Consider the following 15,270-nt stretch of genomic DNA (forward strand, 5'->3'; position numbering starts at 1 on the left):
TAACAGCTTGTCACTGTCAGCGTTCCTCCGGGGCTCCACACGCTGGGAAGAACAGCACACACCTATCGCGGTTCATCCAAAGAGCCCTGGCTGCCAGCAGCTCCGTGACACCTCGGCCTCCGCTGCCTGGTCACATCCCAGAGGGACCCTCAGGGGAGCAGAGCTACATCTCCGCAGCTGCCGAGCCAGGAATGCCTCTCAAGGACCGCCCGCCGCACACGCGGCTCCGAGATCCGAGATCCGTCCCGCTGGCTGCAGCGAAGGCCATCAGGGAAGCGGCATCTCCGCACACTAATCCCGGTTGTGTAATCACCCTGCATCGAGGCGGGAGCCCCGGCGCAGCCAGGGATCTGGGCGGGACGAGTCCCTGCCTGCTCGCTCCCGCCTCTCCCGCAGCTGGATTCCCAGTGCCAAAGAACAAAGGTCACTCACTGCCGGGGACACGACGCGGCCCGGGGGCTGTCGGGCTCTCCCCGCAGCCTGCACCGACACATCGCAAAGCCCGGAGGTTTTTCCCCCCTGGCACGGCTGCGGCTGCCTCACGGAGCGCAGGCTCTATTAATATTTTACCACCGGATTCCACTCTGTCCTCAAACTGTTTTGCAAGCAACCGGGATCAGACGCGACGTCTCCCCAAATTAAGATATAAATGTCAACAAGCACAGCAATATAAGCATAACGTGCGTGCCCAACAAGGATGAGGAGAATTTATCTGCTTTTGTTCCCGCCACCCCCCTCCCATGCCATGTATCTACAACATCCTCTTCTCTGCCTGAGGAAGAAAACAACAGCAAAATACTTGGGAGTTCTCGTATCATCATTATTCAAACAGTGGCGAGGTAGCCAGAAACACAGGATAAATGCTGAGTTCTCATAGCAACACACCTCTATGAGTAAGGAGATCAAACTCTTAAATGTGCTCCTTCCTCAGGCCTCCAGTATTTGCCAGTCTCACACCAGCTGTGACAACCGGCACCAACAGTTCAAACCATTTCTCACTGTCCTACCAATCCAGAAACAAGGAAGAATTAAGAAGAATTCTTCTTTACATCTGGTTTCTGTCTGAAGCAGTATCTTCTTAGTGCACAGGTTACAATCTCACAAGAAACAGTTACAGACACGCACAAACAGGCTACCCAAAAAAACTTTCGTTTTTCCATCTTCCTGTTCCTGTCAACTGCTGTCAACGAGACCAGACCCTCCCATGCAATGCAAACAAGGAAACACATCTTAGTGTTTAGGCCGCAGATTCTTTTGTTCAAATAACATGGCAGCTAAAAACAGCCTTTCCTCTTCCCTGGAGCAGCCTCTCATTGCCCTCATATGCAAGGCAACCTTTACTCATCCAAGAACAGTAATGACTATCCAAATGCTAAAACCCAATACTCAGCACGGAGATCACAACAACAGTAAGAAATTCTCTAAGGCATCCTCAGAAATCAGTTCTGGGTATCCCATGAGGCAGAGAGAACGCAGTAGATTTTAGTTTTCCCTCCAAGTACCTCTGCTTGGGAGCTTTCCACATTTGTTTCATTCTGCCCAAGCCTACCACACTGCACAAACAAGCAACCACCACTCTCAGTGCTCAGACTTTTTATTTTTTCTTCCCTTCTATGTCCTGTGGCAGGAAGGTAATAACTGACCAGGCCAAAGGACATGTTTACTGTCTCCATCTTTCATTTGTTCCAGTGTACACACAGCCCAGCAAGAAAAAAAGAAAAGCAGGGCATCTGCATGCAAAGGGACACTGGCACCTCACTACAATGCTAAGACAAATTCTGCAATGTGTTTAGGCACATTGCACCATTTACCTTCACACATACCAACTGCTTTAACTTTTTCCTAATGACCTCATGCCTTAAGATCAGGCTTGGGGTAATATTGGGGTAAGTTTGCCCAGCTAAGGCTTAAACAGGCAGTGTCTTCCATCCTAAAAAATTAAATAAACAGGTAAAGTCATGCTCCCCAGTCAAGAAATTCATAGTTTGTAGAATTCATTCCATCTTTCACACTCGGGTATGATTCTCAGAACCTCTGGAGGAGCTTTGTTACGAACCAACATGCGATCATCACGTGCCCGTATTGATGCGTGTGTCCGTGCCAATAGCTTAAATCACTTGATCTCTGAACAATCCTATGACTCATGACATATGCATCCCATAATTTATCATGTTTGTGCTATGAAAATGCACTGGAGCAGCATTGCCTCAGCAACATTTACAAGTCACCTTGGCAACAAAGCAGCTTTGCGGCTGCTCTCAGATGCCCGGTCTCAGATGCCCAGCAAAACCCAGACGAGATGGGAGAGAACTGAAGCACTTCTACTTTACTGCTTGCCTTTAATTGCTCATTAATTAGCTAACATGGCTATCTGCCTTCAATTGGGCCTTTAAAAACAAAAAGGGTAAAACAAAAAGCTAAACAAAACAAAAGCCCACTTCTTTTACCCTTCTCCAGAAGGCTCAGTGCTCGTACTTAAGGGGACTCCCAGTACAGCAACACCACGCACTGCCAAAGTCTGAGGAAAAGTTTAAGGAACCGGATATTGTGCCTTCATGTGCTTCCAAAAAAGTCTATACATGTGCAATACAGCTAGGAAAAACAGCAAGTCCGAGGACACGCTAAAAAAAAAAGGCAGTTTCCATCGCCTCAAATGCCTCTGTAAGCATCACCTGCCTGTGTTATTTAGGCTTTTGTTGCACTGGTAGGTTTAGAGGAGCCAAGGGGGCAGGCAGCTGCCAGGGCCCCGATCGGCTCTGGTGCTCCATGCCAAGCACGGCTGCCACCGTGCCGAGGCAGCAGCAGGGGAGCCCTGGGAGCTGGCTCCGTGCCACAATCACAGTTTTGGATGCAGTTTCCTTCCTCCCCGCCGACACCGGGCAGGTGAAGTGCTGGCAGCGGGGGCAGAGCAGCTCGCTGGTTTCACTCCTGAATTCCCTCCTCGCACAGGTAAAGGCAAGGCTGTTTCGCTTTCAAGCTAGCGCCAGTCAAACACGAAACAGAGGGAAACAACTTTTCAAGCAGCAAGATCGCTTGCAGGAGGCAGAAAGGAAGCAGAGGAGGCTGCAAACCATCAGCTCATTCCCGTTCAGGAGTTTTAAAGCCAAACACAGCAACAGCACGGGCAGAAATTGAGGGCAAAGGGAAGGCAAACGACAAGCAGCCGTGGCTCTCGGCAAAGGGGAAGAGAAGGCAGATCTCATCACCCCTCTGCCTGTCGCTCAGTGAGAGATGCATTAAGGCTGCTGGTGGCTCAAGCCCCAACAGAGAGCCCGAGCCACCACAGTAGAGGCATTCAAGAGGTGTGAAACTCGGCTTCCTGATTTATCAGCTGCTATCCCGAGGGGTAGGAGGTGAACCACCACGATAAAAAACTTTTACTGAGACCTGAATCTGTACTGGTGAGTATTTGCTGCTGCCCAGGCGGGCGTACAAAAAAAGGAGCTCCCTCAGCAGAACAGATCCGTGCTTTTAGGAGTTTAGACATTTGGCCAAAGTCTGAAATAGCCTGTTAAGTCAGAGCTAATTAGCGGAGGAGAGGAATGAACTAACATAAGACTGAACATACTTTCCCTGCTTCCAACAGTTACTTAACAGTCTCAAACAAATTTCAGCCAGCAGATTCAAGTGCCAGAGATCTCACTAAATGGTGAATTTACAGACAAACCATATCATCAGCCTTTTGCAAGGATGGGGGGAGGGGTTTCAGCATACAACTCTGCTTTAACACACTCATCCTCTCCCCAGCCCCCTGCTGCCCCTCCACAAGCACCCCATGTCCCTGAACAAGCCTCTGCCTTCCCTCCCTCTGTTAATCCCCTGCACACTCCCCTCAACTCCACAGCCCATCATTCCCCCCTTCGCTGAACCCTCTTTGCAGCCAGAAAAAGCCAGCACGACTGCTGCTGCCACTGCTCTTCTAGCTTTCCTGCCCACCCAGGGTGGAATTTACCAGAGGACATCACCAGGGCATCCCAAGTCCTCTGAGGAGCAAGGAGGGCTGCAATGGGGACAACCAGGGCAGCAGCCTGCCCAGCTCTCAGCTTCAGCACAGGGGCTCCAAAGGCAGCTGTGCCTTCCTCCCCGCAGCTACCTTGATATAGCTTGGAGAAGGAAAAGGCTGCCCACCTTCCAGAGGCTCAGCCTGCCTCTCCCAACCCTGCTACCCTCTCCACTTCCACAATTAGAACTTTCCCTTGCTATTCTGCCAGGCCAGTTTTTGTTGAGGCTGTCATTTCAGCGATAGCAATGCCACTTGAATTTAGGTGAGTAACTGAGCAAGTACGATTGATCAGCGTGCTCCCTGCCAAAAGCATTAACCAAAGACCAGAACAATAATTCAAAGTTATTAAATTGCCTGAATGAAATTTTCTACTAGCCCTACTCATGAATCTCCACCTACCAAAGAGCACACTTAACCACTGAGTTACACAGCTGTGCACACACACACACAGCGTAGTCTGCAGTACTATTCCTCTTGTTCTGCAATGCTTTCAGCACAGATCTTTTTTTCTGAGTTGTTCAAAACAAAGTAGCAACAGAAGGAACTGATCCGTTCCTTAAATACCTAGGTAAAACGAAACAAAACAAAACAGAAGGTGGAAACTGACAGAAGCCATATGCTTCCCAAGAGTGCAAAGAAAAAAGAAGTGATCTTTCTTGCATACAATAAAAAATTCCCTAATACCATTTATTTATTTTTAAGTTTGTATTTTAGGACACTGCATTTTCCATAGTCTTCTGACACCCTGTAACAGCCTAGAGGGAGCAGACAGCCCCACAGGGAATTTCACAGATTCTGCTTGCAAGAACCTGTGCCTCACACACACCTCCCAGCCACTGCAGAAGAAGTCACCCAGGAAAAGCAGCTTCTTAACATTTGGAGTTGTTACTGCCAGCTTGTATGGATAAGCCAGCCTGGCAGATCACATCCTTCCCCACTTCCCTTCACTCCTCTGTCCTCCATCCTTGCTTTGAAGACTGCAATACTGGCATATCTCAGCGCTCCTGCAACTTCAGGAAGCTGAACTCCTTCTTGTTTTCCTCTCTTCTCCCACATCCCTTCTGTATTTACATTATAACCTTAGACCTCTGCTTTCACTGGCTGATGTGGTACCCTGTCAGTTAAAAGGAGGATCTCTCTAAGGCAGTAACTCAGTGACAGACAGTTAACTATCTCCTGAAAAGCAGGTGCAGTGGCAACCAGAAACTTGCAAATCCCAAAACAAGCGCAGAGGGTACCAGCCATGGCAACTCAGCACCTGCAGAGGATGAGGTCAGTGACTTTCACCAGCAACACGGTGAGAACACGAAGATTTGCTTGCTTTGCTGCAAGCTGCCATGGCAAAGAGACACATACACGCTTCAGAAAGCCATCTAAATTCGCTTACATCTGTCATTGTCATTTTGGTCAGCAATGGCATCTTCCAGAGCAACCGACTTTGGCTTCTTTTCACTGTTTCCTTTCAAGTTTTCCCAGTCTGCCTGGCTGAATCTGCAGACCTCTGAGTCTTTGGTAGCTGTTTGGCCTTCTCTCTCTTTCATCTCCAACTCTGAGAAGCGCATCATTGCACGCTAGAAAGAGAATTGATATGAAAAAAAAGTCTTGCAATAAAAACTACTTCATTTACCTTACCTTACATGAAAGCATTTCCAAAGAAAAACTGACTCAAAACCAGGGTTTCAGATAGACAGCTAAGAGCAGGAATTTAACACACCTGACTTGTAAAACAGTGTTCTAGCATCTTACAAGCAAACAGTCACACAATTCTTTCATATATAAGTATATATATATATAAAAGATTATATATAAATGTATACTATATATAAAACAAAAAACATTCCATTTTGGAGGTAAAAAGAGACAAAAACCAAATAGAAATAAAATAAAACAAAACAAAAAAAACAACACAAAACCATACAATGAATAAAAGACGACCATGGCCCACAAACTTCCCTTTGTGTATTTGGAAATGAAATTTAACTCAAAGGTTTATGTAAGAGTCTAGTAATAAAAATTTGAAGAACTGACCTCACAGTAAGCAGCAGGTAGACATAAAATACTGTCCTCTTGTAATCCTTCCATCTATGTAATTAAAATGGGCACTCAATGGATCATTTAGATAATTTCATCCATTTTTATAAGCACAAACCAATTCTTTTCTTAACAATGCAAAACAATTTGGCTTAACTCATCCCTTCATTAAAAGTAAAACACCCTAAGAATATTCCTACACAATATCTGTCTATCATCCCTTAGCATCAACCTCAATACCACTCCTACACCTCCCTACGCGCTTGCTTGGCACCAGCCTTGCCTCAGACCCGCTAATGCATGGCTGCAACTCCTCACCATCCAATGGCACATTTGGCATACAAATCACAACTTCTGGGTATGCTGTGCTAGTTGGCACTACAGGCCAGCCCAGAAATTACAGCCAGCACCAAGGTAACATGCATGCCTGTCTGACTCCCCTCGAAACTGCACAAACATTGCATTAACGTGCATTAACATTTGTACCAGATCTTAGTAAAAAAGCCCTTTAAAGCCTGCTAGCCCATACATACCTGTAAGGCACACATACTATTCTTCACAACCGCCTCACTCTCATTAACAACCTTACTTTGCTATTTAAAACCATTTACGGCGAGTACGCCCCAACAAAAAAAAATTCCCTGGTCTCCCCGCCTTGTGTCGCCTCTCTCAACTTTAAAAACTCAACTGTGACTTGCAACAGAGAAATAACGACAAAAAGCGCGGCGGTCGTTGGACCGTGAGGACTCACCTGCAATGCCCGCTGCTCCCGACTGAGCTGGCTGGAGTCGGCGTAGAGTTCCGTGGTCACACACTTGAATCGGTCACCTACGTAACCGGCAGAGTTTGCGATCCTCTTGGCCAGTTTGGATGGCTTGGGTTTCAGTATTTTGCCATCGGCAGACTCGGCGTCGTCGGCTCCGTCTTTGGTATATGTCTGGTTGGCATCGATGCTGGGCAGCGCGGTCCCCATGCAGAATGGCTTCGCGTCCTCCTGCACCTTGCCAAAAGCCAGAGCTGGAGCATCGCTCTCATGCGTGCTTTCCAAGAAAACAGGAGAAGGCTGGACCGGCACTCTCTCTTTAGGCTGGCTCACAGATAAATCTTCTTTCCTTAAGCCAAACACTGATGAACTCTGGGCTTGCTTGAAATTATAGGTTTCGTGAACATCATTATTTCTTCCAAACTCCTCTCTCATTACAATAAAATCTCTGTGCTGAGACGCCTGCTCTACCTTGTGCTTTGTAGCATCATTAGTCTGATTACTGCTTTCTGTAGCAAAGCTGGCTTTCGTTACATTTGCCTCACTCTTAGCCTCTTGCTCATCTCGCAGAAGATCTGGGAAGAGGTGTTTGTCACTTTTCGCAGAGTTTTTACTATGGCCAGAGCTCTGGTGCAATTTCACGCTTTTGTCACCGGGCATTTCAAAATGCATCTTCCCACCACTCTCCAGGAGCTCTGGCAATCGGCCCCGCAGAGCCGGGTCCTCATAGCGGACCCTCTCGTGAGACCGTGACCTCCGTTCTGTCTTCTCCTCCTTATTGATCTCCAAAGCTGAATGCTGCAACAGCATGGGGTGCACCATCCCCACTCCCAGCGCATCCTGGTAGGTCATGAACTCCCCCCTCCCGGCTGGCAGGCTGTAAGGGAGGCCAGGCTTGGGAGCCAGGTGGGTGGGGTAGAGGCTGCCATTGGGCAGCAGGACAGGGTGAGGGTAGACATGTCCTTTCCCGTGGAGGGTGAGAGGGCTGATGGCGATCCCCTCCGGCACTGGGTATGGGAGGTAGCTCCTGGGGTAGGGCAGAGGCGGGGAGCGAAACGCCTCGTTGGGCGGCAGGAAGATGGGGCTGGAGGCCAGGGCAGTCTCGGTCGCCTTGAAGTTGGCTTCCTGACCACAGGATTTGGCCACCTTACTGCCGTGTTTCGCAGGGGTGGCGACGGGCTGCCCGACGTGCTGGATAACCGAGGCGGTGCTCTCTGCAGAGCTCCGGGCCGTCTTGGCGCAATCCACATTGGCATTGGGAGCTGGCGACGCCGATGCTGGCCGCCCCCCCGCTGATACCGTCCCCGAAACGCTGCCGACCACTGCCTCCGTGCCACCCATCCTGGGACAGGAGGAACTCCGTGGCTGCGGCATAACCCAGTCCAGTGCCTTGTTTTTCAGTTGGACGTTCTTCCCAGCCTCCTCACTGGGGCTGGGACCAGGAACGATCCAGGAGGATGGCGCCGTGCTGATAATTTCAGGCCTGTAGATGGGGCAGCTGTTCCCGGGAGAAATGGTTTCTTTCTGAACGATGTCACCGCCTGGCAAGTGAGTCCCCCCTCCTGCCCTTCCATGCACCAGCACCGTTGGCATGATTTTCTTACCGTGGTCTGACTTGCCGGCAGTTTCTGCATCAACCACTTTCGCCGACAAGTCCAGCGGTTTGTCGGTGACATCTTTGGTCGGGGTCTGCTTTTCCAGGAGTGGGGGAGACCTGCTGTCCTTTCGGTCGTGGCCAGCTTTCCGTGTAGGGGGGGCAGATGGCAGGGGTGCCTCCCCAGCATCACTGCCTTTGGGAAGCTTCCCATTGGAGAGGCGAGCAGGTGGAAATTCATTGCCGATGTTCACGTAGGGCTTAGGGAGCGTAACAGCAGAGGAGGGAGAGGTGGTGATCCTGGGGAAATGTTTGTGGAAATCGGCATAGGCATCCCCAACCTGGCCGGGCAGGGGGAGGCGGGGGGACGGCCGGGGCGAGTGCGGCAGCAGGAGTGCAGGATCTGCTGGCAAGTTGGCAGGGGCTGGCTTGGCGGTGGGGACCCGGGGCTGCTTGCTGCTCTGGATGTGAGGGTAGGCATGCGTGTCGACAGGATTGCCTGGGCTTACACCCATCTTCCACGACAAGCTCTTATCCGGACAGTGCACCAAAGGTGGGATTGCTGGTGAAGCTGAAGCAGTCGAAAGCCTCATGGGCGACGCCAGCGACGAAGGGATGTGAGGGGCGACGTAGTGGGAGGGAGGCAGGTATAAAAAACGTTCACCGTTCGTACATACGGGCGAGTAAGCCAGGTGCTGCGGTAAGCTGTAGGTGGACTGCTGAGGTAGCAATGCCTTGTACATATTCAACGAATACTTATTTGGTGAGTCAAGAAAAGGGTATATGGTGGGCGTTGCGCCCTCCATGTAGGGGTTTACCCAGGGGAGCCTTAGGTAACTAGCACCATTGACACCGAGGGGACTCTGCCTGTCACCCGCAGCTCGGTCCAAACCCAGTGTCTCCCCTGTCGGGACTGAGTTTTTTTGTATTCCAGGTGGCGTTTTGTATATAGCACTGAAGCCGTTCGGGGCTTTTCCAGAGACAGCTGCGCTTTCCACCGCTTCAGGGGGATTAGACTTAAACTGCATCTCTGGATTTCTTTCAGGAGTAAATCCCAGGCTGGCTATCGAACCCGTAGCATCCCGCGATTTTTCCGAGCCAAGTCCGCACAAGCTGGAATAGACAATGCTACCAGGGACTCTGAGTCCTTCCCGCATGAGCCCAGACCTGTCCATACTCAGAGCTGCAAGACTGTCGATGCGATGTGCTGTAGTTGCATCCACCTTTACAGAACAAGAAGCATGTTACTTTCACATCTCACTAACAGGACCACCATTCAAGCTACAGATAGATCAGCATTTTGGACGAGAAACAGCAACAATGCAAACATGCTGTTTGTTGTGAAAATGTACAGAGGCTGATTACACTGGAAAATGGAAGAACGGGAACCTACGGAGCAATCTGCATACCACCACAATCATCAACATCAATCTCTCCAAATCCAAAATTCAAACAGCCAGGAACAAAGGTGGGAGGACTCAAGCAGCCAGGAGTGGCCCAGAGACAAGGCTCAGAGGCACTGCTCCTGTGCAACCACTGGCTCTTCAGCCCCAGCCCTCCCAGAGCAAGAGGATGCAGGCTGTGGTGTGGAGACCAGAAAGAGAAGGATGGAGAGCCTCTCCTGCTCCAGGACCTCTCCCTCCACCACAGCTCTGCTCTGGGCGTCATCACCCCCACATGATTTATGGGGCAAGGCATCTGAGGATGTAGCATGAAGAAAGGTCTGCTGCCTTAATTTCTTTCCCACCTACTGCTCACGATGTAGACTCAAAGAAAGGAAAAACCCACCAACTTTGCTGGAACTCTGATGTTCTTAATGCTTACACGAACTATTTTTGTTACACATGCATGGCATTATTCATAGCATTCCGCATGGCATTATTCCTAACAGCAAAACTAAGAATCTGACGTCATACAACAACACATATCACAAAGCAGCAAGAGATTAACAGGATAAATAAACAAGAGCCCCAATTTCACTGTTTCACAGAAACAACCTTAACATGCCCAGGCCAACTAGGGCTGCAACAGAAAGGTGTTTTAATCATTCCTCCAAATGGATTACATAGTAACAGACAGGGGCAGGAGTTGTGGTGGGGAGGACAGGCACAGATTCATCTGCAGCATGAAGCTTGTAACTTCTTACCACACTGTGATTCAGGTGATTTTCCTCCCTCAACTCCAGTCTGCTTTTCGGTGCATCACCATCATTAACGGGAATTTTCCTATTGAAAAACAGAAGCTTACTATTTGAAAACATCCTGCACATCCCAGATCAGCACAGTATCATATCACCTCCACATTTTGATTCCCCTAGAGAAGTCCCATGAGGGAACATATTTATCCTTCTCCGTACCCATACATGCCCACTACTTTGAAAATCAAGGACCATTTGAAAATAAGCAAAAAGGATTTTGACAATGAGAACACACCAAGTACATCTCAGAGAAGCCTCTTCCAAAGCAAGCAGTTTTTGTCAAGGTCTTCTCTTTTGCTCCTTGCCCTTTTCCTTTTTCCAAGGGGAGAATATCCCATTTTAAACATACTCTGTTCATATACTATCCATAAACACTGCTGAGAATAAAATTAAAACACACACGCTAATATCATATGAACATCAGCTCTTCCATGCTAAAGAGGGAACTGCACATCTGTGCCATACCAGTGTTGCAGCTCAGGGACTTGTTATCACAGAAATCACCAATAAAGAATAGACCTTAGTGCCAAATTCCAAATCCCAGGGATGAAAATCACTGACATGCAGCAGAAGGAAAGTTTCAGCATTACCCAAAAGAACTCCTTTCAATCAAAGTGCTTAAAGGCACATCATCACCATAAAGCAGAAATGTGATTTTAATCCATTTATTTTGAAAAGATTCACCTTCCCTGCAAGTAGCACATACAGTTATTATCCCTGAAAAACTGGGAGGAAAGTGGGGAGGGAGGGTGAGAAAGCAAAGTGAGATGCTTAGCTGTTTTCCTTCAGCTTATGTTTGCAAATAGTATTCCTTGCAAAGACCAAAAACTTCTACCAGCTTTTTGGAAGCTTTTCACACAACAGTGAGAACAGGGAATGAGAAGAGAAGAAAGCACTAAAACCACGCAAAACTGGCACAGAGAACTGGAGGCACATCTGCAGCTTCTGTCCAGCGTCATTTTACTTTTTAAAAAGCTGGGATTTAAGGGAAGGGGACACCTGCCAGTGCCTTTGTCACCCCATGGAAAACTGCAATTTTGATCAAAAACCCAACTATTTTCAGCAGGTTAAAAGGTGGGGAGGAGGAGAAAATCACTTGTGGGAGACAGACACTACTGATGCTGTTTCACATGACAAGCTCTTGGTCCAAAGGCAGGGAACACCAAGTTGCAGGCACGAGCCCCTCTGCCACTGAGAGTCACCACAAGAAAATGTGCACTCTTTGGTTTAATTCCCCTTCAAATGCAAAATAATAAATTAACTGTAAAAGCACATTCAAAGGCTGCTTTGGGGGTGTCCCCACTTCACTGACCCAGGTTGTCTGTTCCATAGTAAATCAGCATCTGCTCTACTGCTCTCAGGCACTTCTTGACTCTCTCCCTTTGCCCTCCCTCCAAGCTGGGCTGATCTCGATGCAAGGTGGCAGCTTTCTGCTCCAGTATTAGGAAAGCGAGCTAACTCCGAGACCTCGCTCTGCAGTATTACAGTGTGGTTTAACTTGCCAGAAGCTTAAATATTTACCTGTCTTCATTAATTCCACACATGCGGACCCTTTCATTGCTCATCCAGCTATGAACATTGCCATACAGGGGAGTTGCAGAAAGCATGACGTCTTCTTAAAAATCAACGCTTCTCTTCACGGTTTTATATTCTATTAAAAAAAAAGGAAAAGAAGAAGAAAAAAGAAAAAAAAAAAGTTGAGGAGATTTGTCTAGGAGGAAGTGCAAACATCACAGTGGAGCAGCCAGCCTCCCTCCGGGTAATTAATAATGAATGCAGGATTGGTGTGGGGAGTGAGCTGCCTACGTTAACCGCTAAGGGAGATACCCGGCAATAAAGGAGCAAATTGAGGGCATTTATAGGTCAGAGGAGATGGATCTTTTCCCCAGCGCAGATCCAGAAAATTAAGAATCATTCCAGACTATCGACAAATAAAAGTTTCTCCACAGCATTTCATTTCCACAACAAATTACTCAGCCGGCCAAGTATACACCTGTCCCCAAATCTTCAACTCACGCAGACTGAACCAAGGAGGGAGACCCTGTGAGCCTGGGGGAACATTTAAACAACCCACAGGCACTCACAAAAGCCCTGCTTTAGGAACACCCAGGAGCAGGAGAGCATGGTAAGAACAACCACATACCGGTGCGTATTAGCTACGCTGATTGCTGATAAGGCTTTTACACGAGGACTTAAAACTGAAGAGACACTGCTACAGAAGGCATCTAAATAAAAACCTCCCTTTTAGCGTCTGCACATGACTAACTTGGAGAAAGGGGTTAAAAATAGTAAGTGGGTTGGCGAGCTCCCCACCCCTTGATTTGATTAAGTGAGGAGCCCTGGTGGCTTCTGCATCGGAGCTGCTGTTGCTGCTGCTGCTGCTGCTGCTGCTGCTGCTACTGCTGCTAATGCTGCGAGTGCTTTCCGTAATTCAATGATGCCTGCTCACTCCAGGGAAAGAAATCATTAGCGGGCTCACTGGAGAAGTATTAGCAGTCCAAGAGGATCGGCACCGTGCGCAGCCAGAGAGGCAGGTGAAAGGTAACCACATTTTCGCGTCCAGCAGCAGAGAGGGAAAGGCTTTTCCTCCCTCTACCTTGTCTAATGCCACCTCCGCTCGCATTAAATTCTAGTTTGCTGCATGAGAGAAGTGTCAGGACAAGCTGCGTTTTATTAACAGGATTATCGCGGTGCATGATTTATTCCAGTGCAAGATTTTAATTGCTCTTCGGAGGTTGAGTCGTTTCTTTTGACTGAGCTTCAGCCTGCATCCTGCTGCTAAATGCTGGGTTAATAAGTAGGGGGAGCCTTTAATGCACAGGATATCCCTCAGCTCTTCCTCTCTCACAAAAATAGAAGCCTTTAAGCAGGAGGCATGATACTCCTTTTACACACACACAAGCCAGTAACGGGCGATTGACCACTGGGAGTTTAATGCCTAACGTCTCCCAAAGCATCCATGCTTCCCCAGCAAACTCATTTCCTTTGTCAGGCTACAAAATATGCAAATGATCACTTTGGCATTTAATAGGGAAGAAGCCCAGATTGGGCCTTTAACACAATACTTCACACACGTTCAGAGAGGTTTAAGAACTGAAACGGCAGGAAAGCCTTGTTCCCCAACACTTTTTTCTCCCCTCAGAGAGGCCTTTTGTGCAAAACTCCACGTCTGGAACAAATGTATATTAATGAAACGGCGCATTGACCCTCCTTTCTCCACAACGGTTAGCTTTTCCTAATGAAGTCCGCACAAATCGCCGCGAGGAAACAAAAATCCACGGAGGTTAGTTACCGCGCTATCATTCAAAAGGAGTTATTTCACTGGAAAGACGTTTTCTGGACAGATTTACTGGTTTCCAGATGCGCCGCTCGTAATGTTTTCAATAGAGGCAGCAGCAGCATGGAGAGAGTGATTTAGGGTTTTACGTAAGGTTAGTAGCCACCCCGTGCGATGCCTCATCTGTAAGGGACAGATACTGGCTCGGAGAAGGGCCTCGACGGGCACACAGTCCCACTGTCTGTGCCCCGCTTCCCTTCGGGGCCACGGCTCCTCAGAGGGGCTGCCTGCGCCCGCCTGGTTTCCCCGGTGGAAATGTATCATTAAGATAAGGCGAGGTGCCTGAACTAGAGCTCATCAATCCCCTGACACGTGCAGATAGCGAAATGCTGAAGTTGCATGGGGGGAGCGAGAGCTTCCCCAGCCAAAGGCGGGTGATCAGGAGGCCCCATGTCCCACAGCCACCACCACCCCCGGAGCAAGGACAAAACCCGCTCAGTCGCAGGGACGTGGTGGGACGTCCCGAGGCCACCAGGCAGGTCAGAGCCCGCACGGCCGACGGCTGCCAACCCCTTCCCCAAAGCCACCCCTTGTCGCCGTGCGCCCCGGGTGCACGCGTGTGTGCGCTTATAATCATCGACGCCCTGAACTTCTCGTGAACTGTTTAAAAGTGGAGGTCTGCTGAACGAGCAGCGGCGCCACTGCCAGCCATAATTTCATTGCAACAAGCAGCAGACTTTTAACTCTTCGCACACCCCGACCCTCCCCCTCCTCTCTGTCCCCACAAGCAGCTGCCTGTCGGGGATACCGTCTCACAGAGGCTCGGCCAAACGCCGGCAGCGCCACAAGCGCTCTGCACGCTGCGGGGACGGGGGGGGGGGGACGGGGGGGGAACAATGGAGGGGGTGTGGGGGGCACCGCACCTATTTATACTCAGCTTCCGCGGGGGTGGGCGCAGCCGGTCCCGTTATGCAACCCCGACGGCGGGCTGAGCGCCCCAGCGCACGGAGGAAACCGAGGACACGTCTCTCCCTCCCTCCTCCTGTCACCCCCCGGGCCACCGTCAGCGCGCCCTAGGGCGCCGCAGCCCCCCCGGCCGCCCCCGCTGCGCGGCAGGGCGCGGAGCGGGGCTCGGCAGCCAGAGCGCGCACGGCATTTCCTCCGGGAGGTGTCTGGCCGATAAAGCCATTTGCGGCTAAATATAGACGGTGATGCACGGAGGAGGGAGGGGAGGGAGGGAGGAAGAGAGGGAGGGAAGGCGCGGGGGGGGGAGGGGGGGGGGAAGAGAGTGAGACGCGCAACGCACATGCGGTTCCGCAGCGATGCCGCCGTGTGAAACCAGTTGTGAAAAGCGCCTGCAAGCACTAACCTGCCTCCCGGCGTGCTGCCGAGCCGTGCCGAGCCG

At 49.7% G+C, this 15,270-nt stretch overlaps 1 protein-coding gene across 8 annotated transcripts in view; it reads right to left on the minus strand.

Moving 5' to 3' along the window:
* BCOR (BCL6 corepressor) overlaps positions 1 to 15,270 on the minus strand; it is a 58,720-nt gene that overhangs the window by 27,063 nt on the left and 16,387 nt on the right. For 6 of the 8 annotated variants that reach the window (XM_066177026.1, XM_066177025.1, XM_066177027.1 and 3 more), the window contains exons 2-6: positions 12,110 to 12,239; positions 10,538 to 10,616; positions 6,786 to 9,614; positions 6,032 to 6,085; positions 5,391 to 5,574 (exon numbers count right to left, since the gene is read on the minus strand). In XM_066177026.1, the coding sequence (XP_066033123.1) occupies positions 5,391 to 5,574; positions 6,032 to 6,085; positions 6,786 to 9,614; positions 10,538 to 10,616; positions 12,110 to 12,195 (3,232 nt within the window). In that variant the 5' untranslated portion in view covers positions 12,196 to 12,239. The remainder of the gene's footprint in view (positions 1 to 5,390; positions 5,575 to 6,031; positions 6,086 to 6,785; positions 9,615 to 10,537; positions 10,617 to 12,109; positions 12,240 to 15,270) is intronic. The other 2 variants (XM_066177030.1, XM_066177028.1) reach the window with 1 other exon arrangement.

Source organism: Chamaea fasciata, unplaced genomic scaffold (assembly GCF_029207755.1).
Source record: "Chamaea fasciata isolate MVZ Bird 193981 ecotype frontalis unplaced genomic scaffold, bChaFas1.0.hap1 SCAF_2, whole genome shotgun sequence".
Classification (NCBI taxonomy): Eukaryota; Metazoa; Chordata; class Aves; order Passeriformes; family Sylviidae; genus Chamaea; species Chamaea fasciata.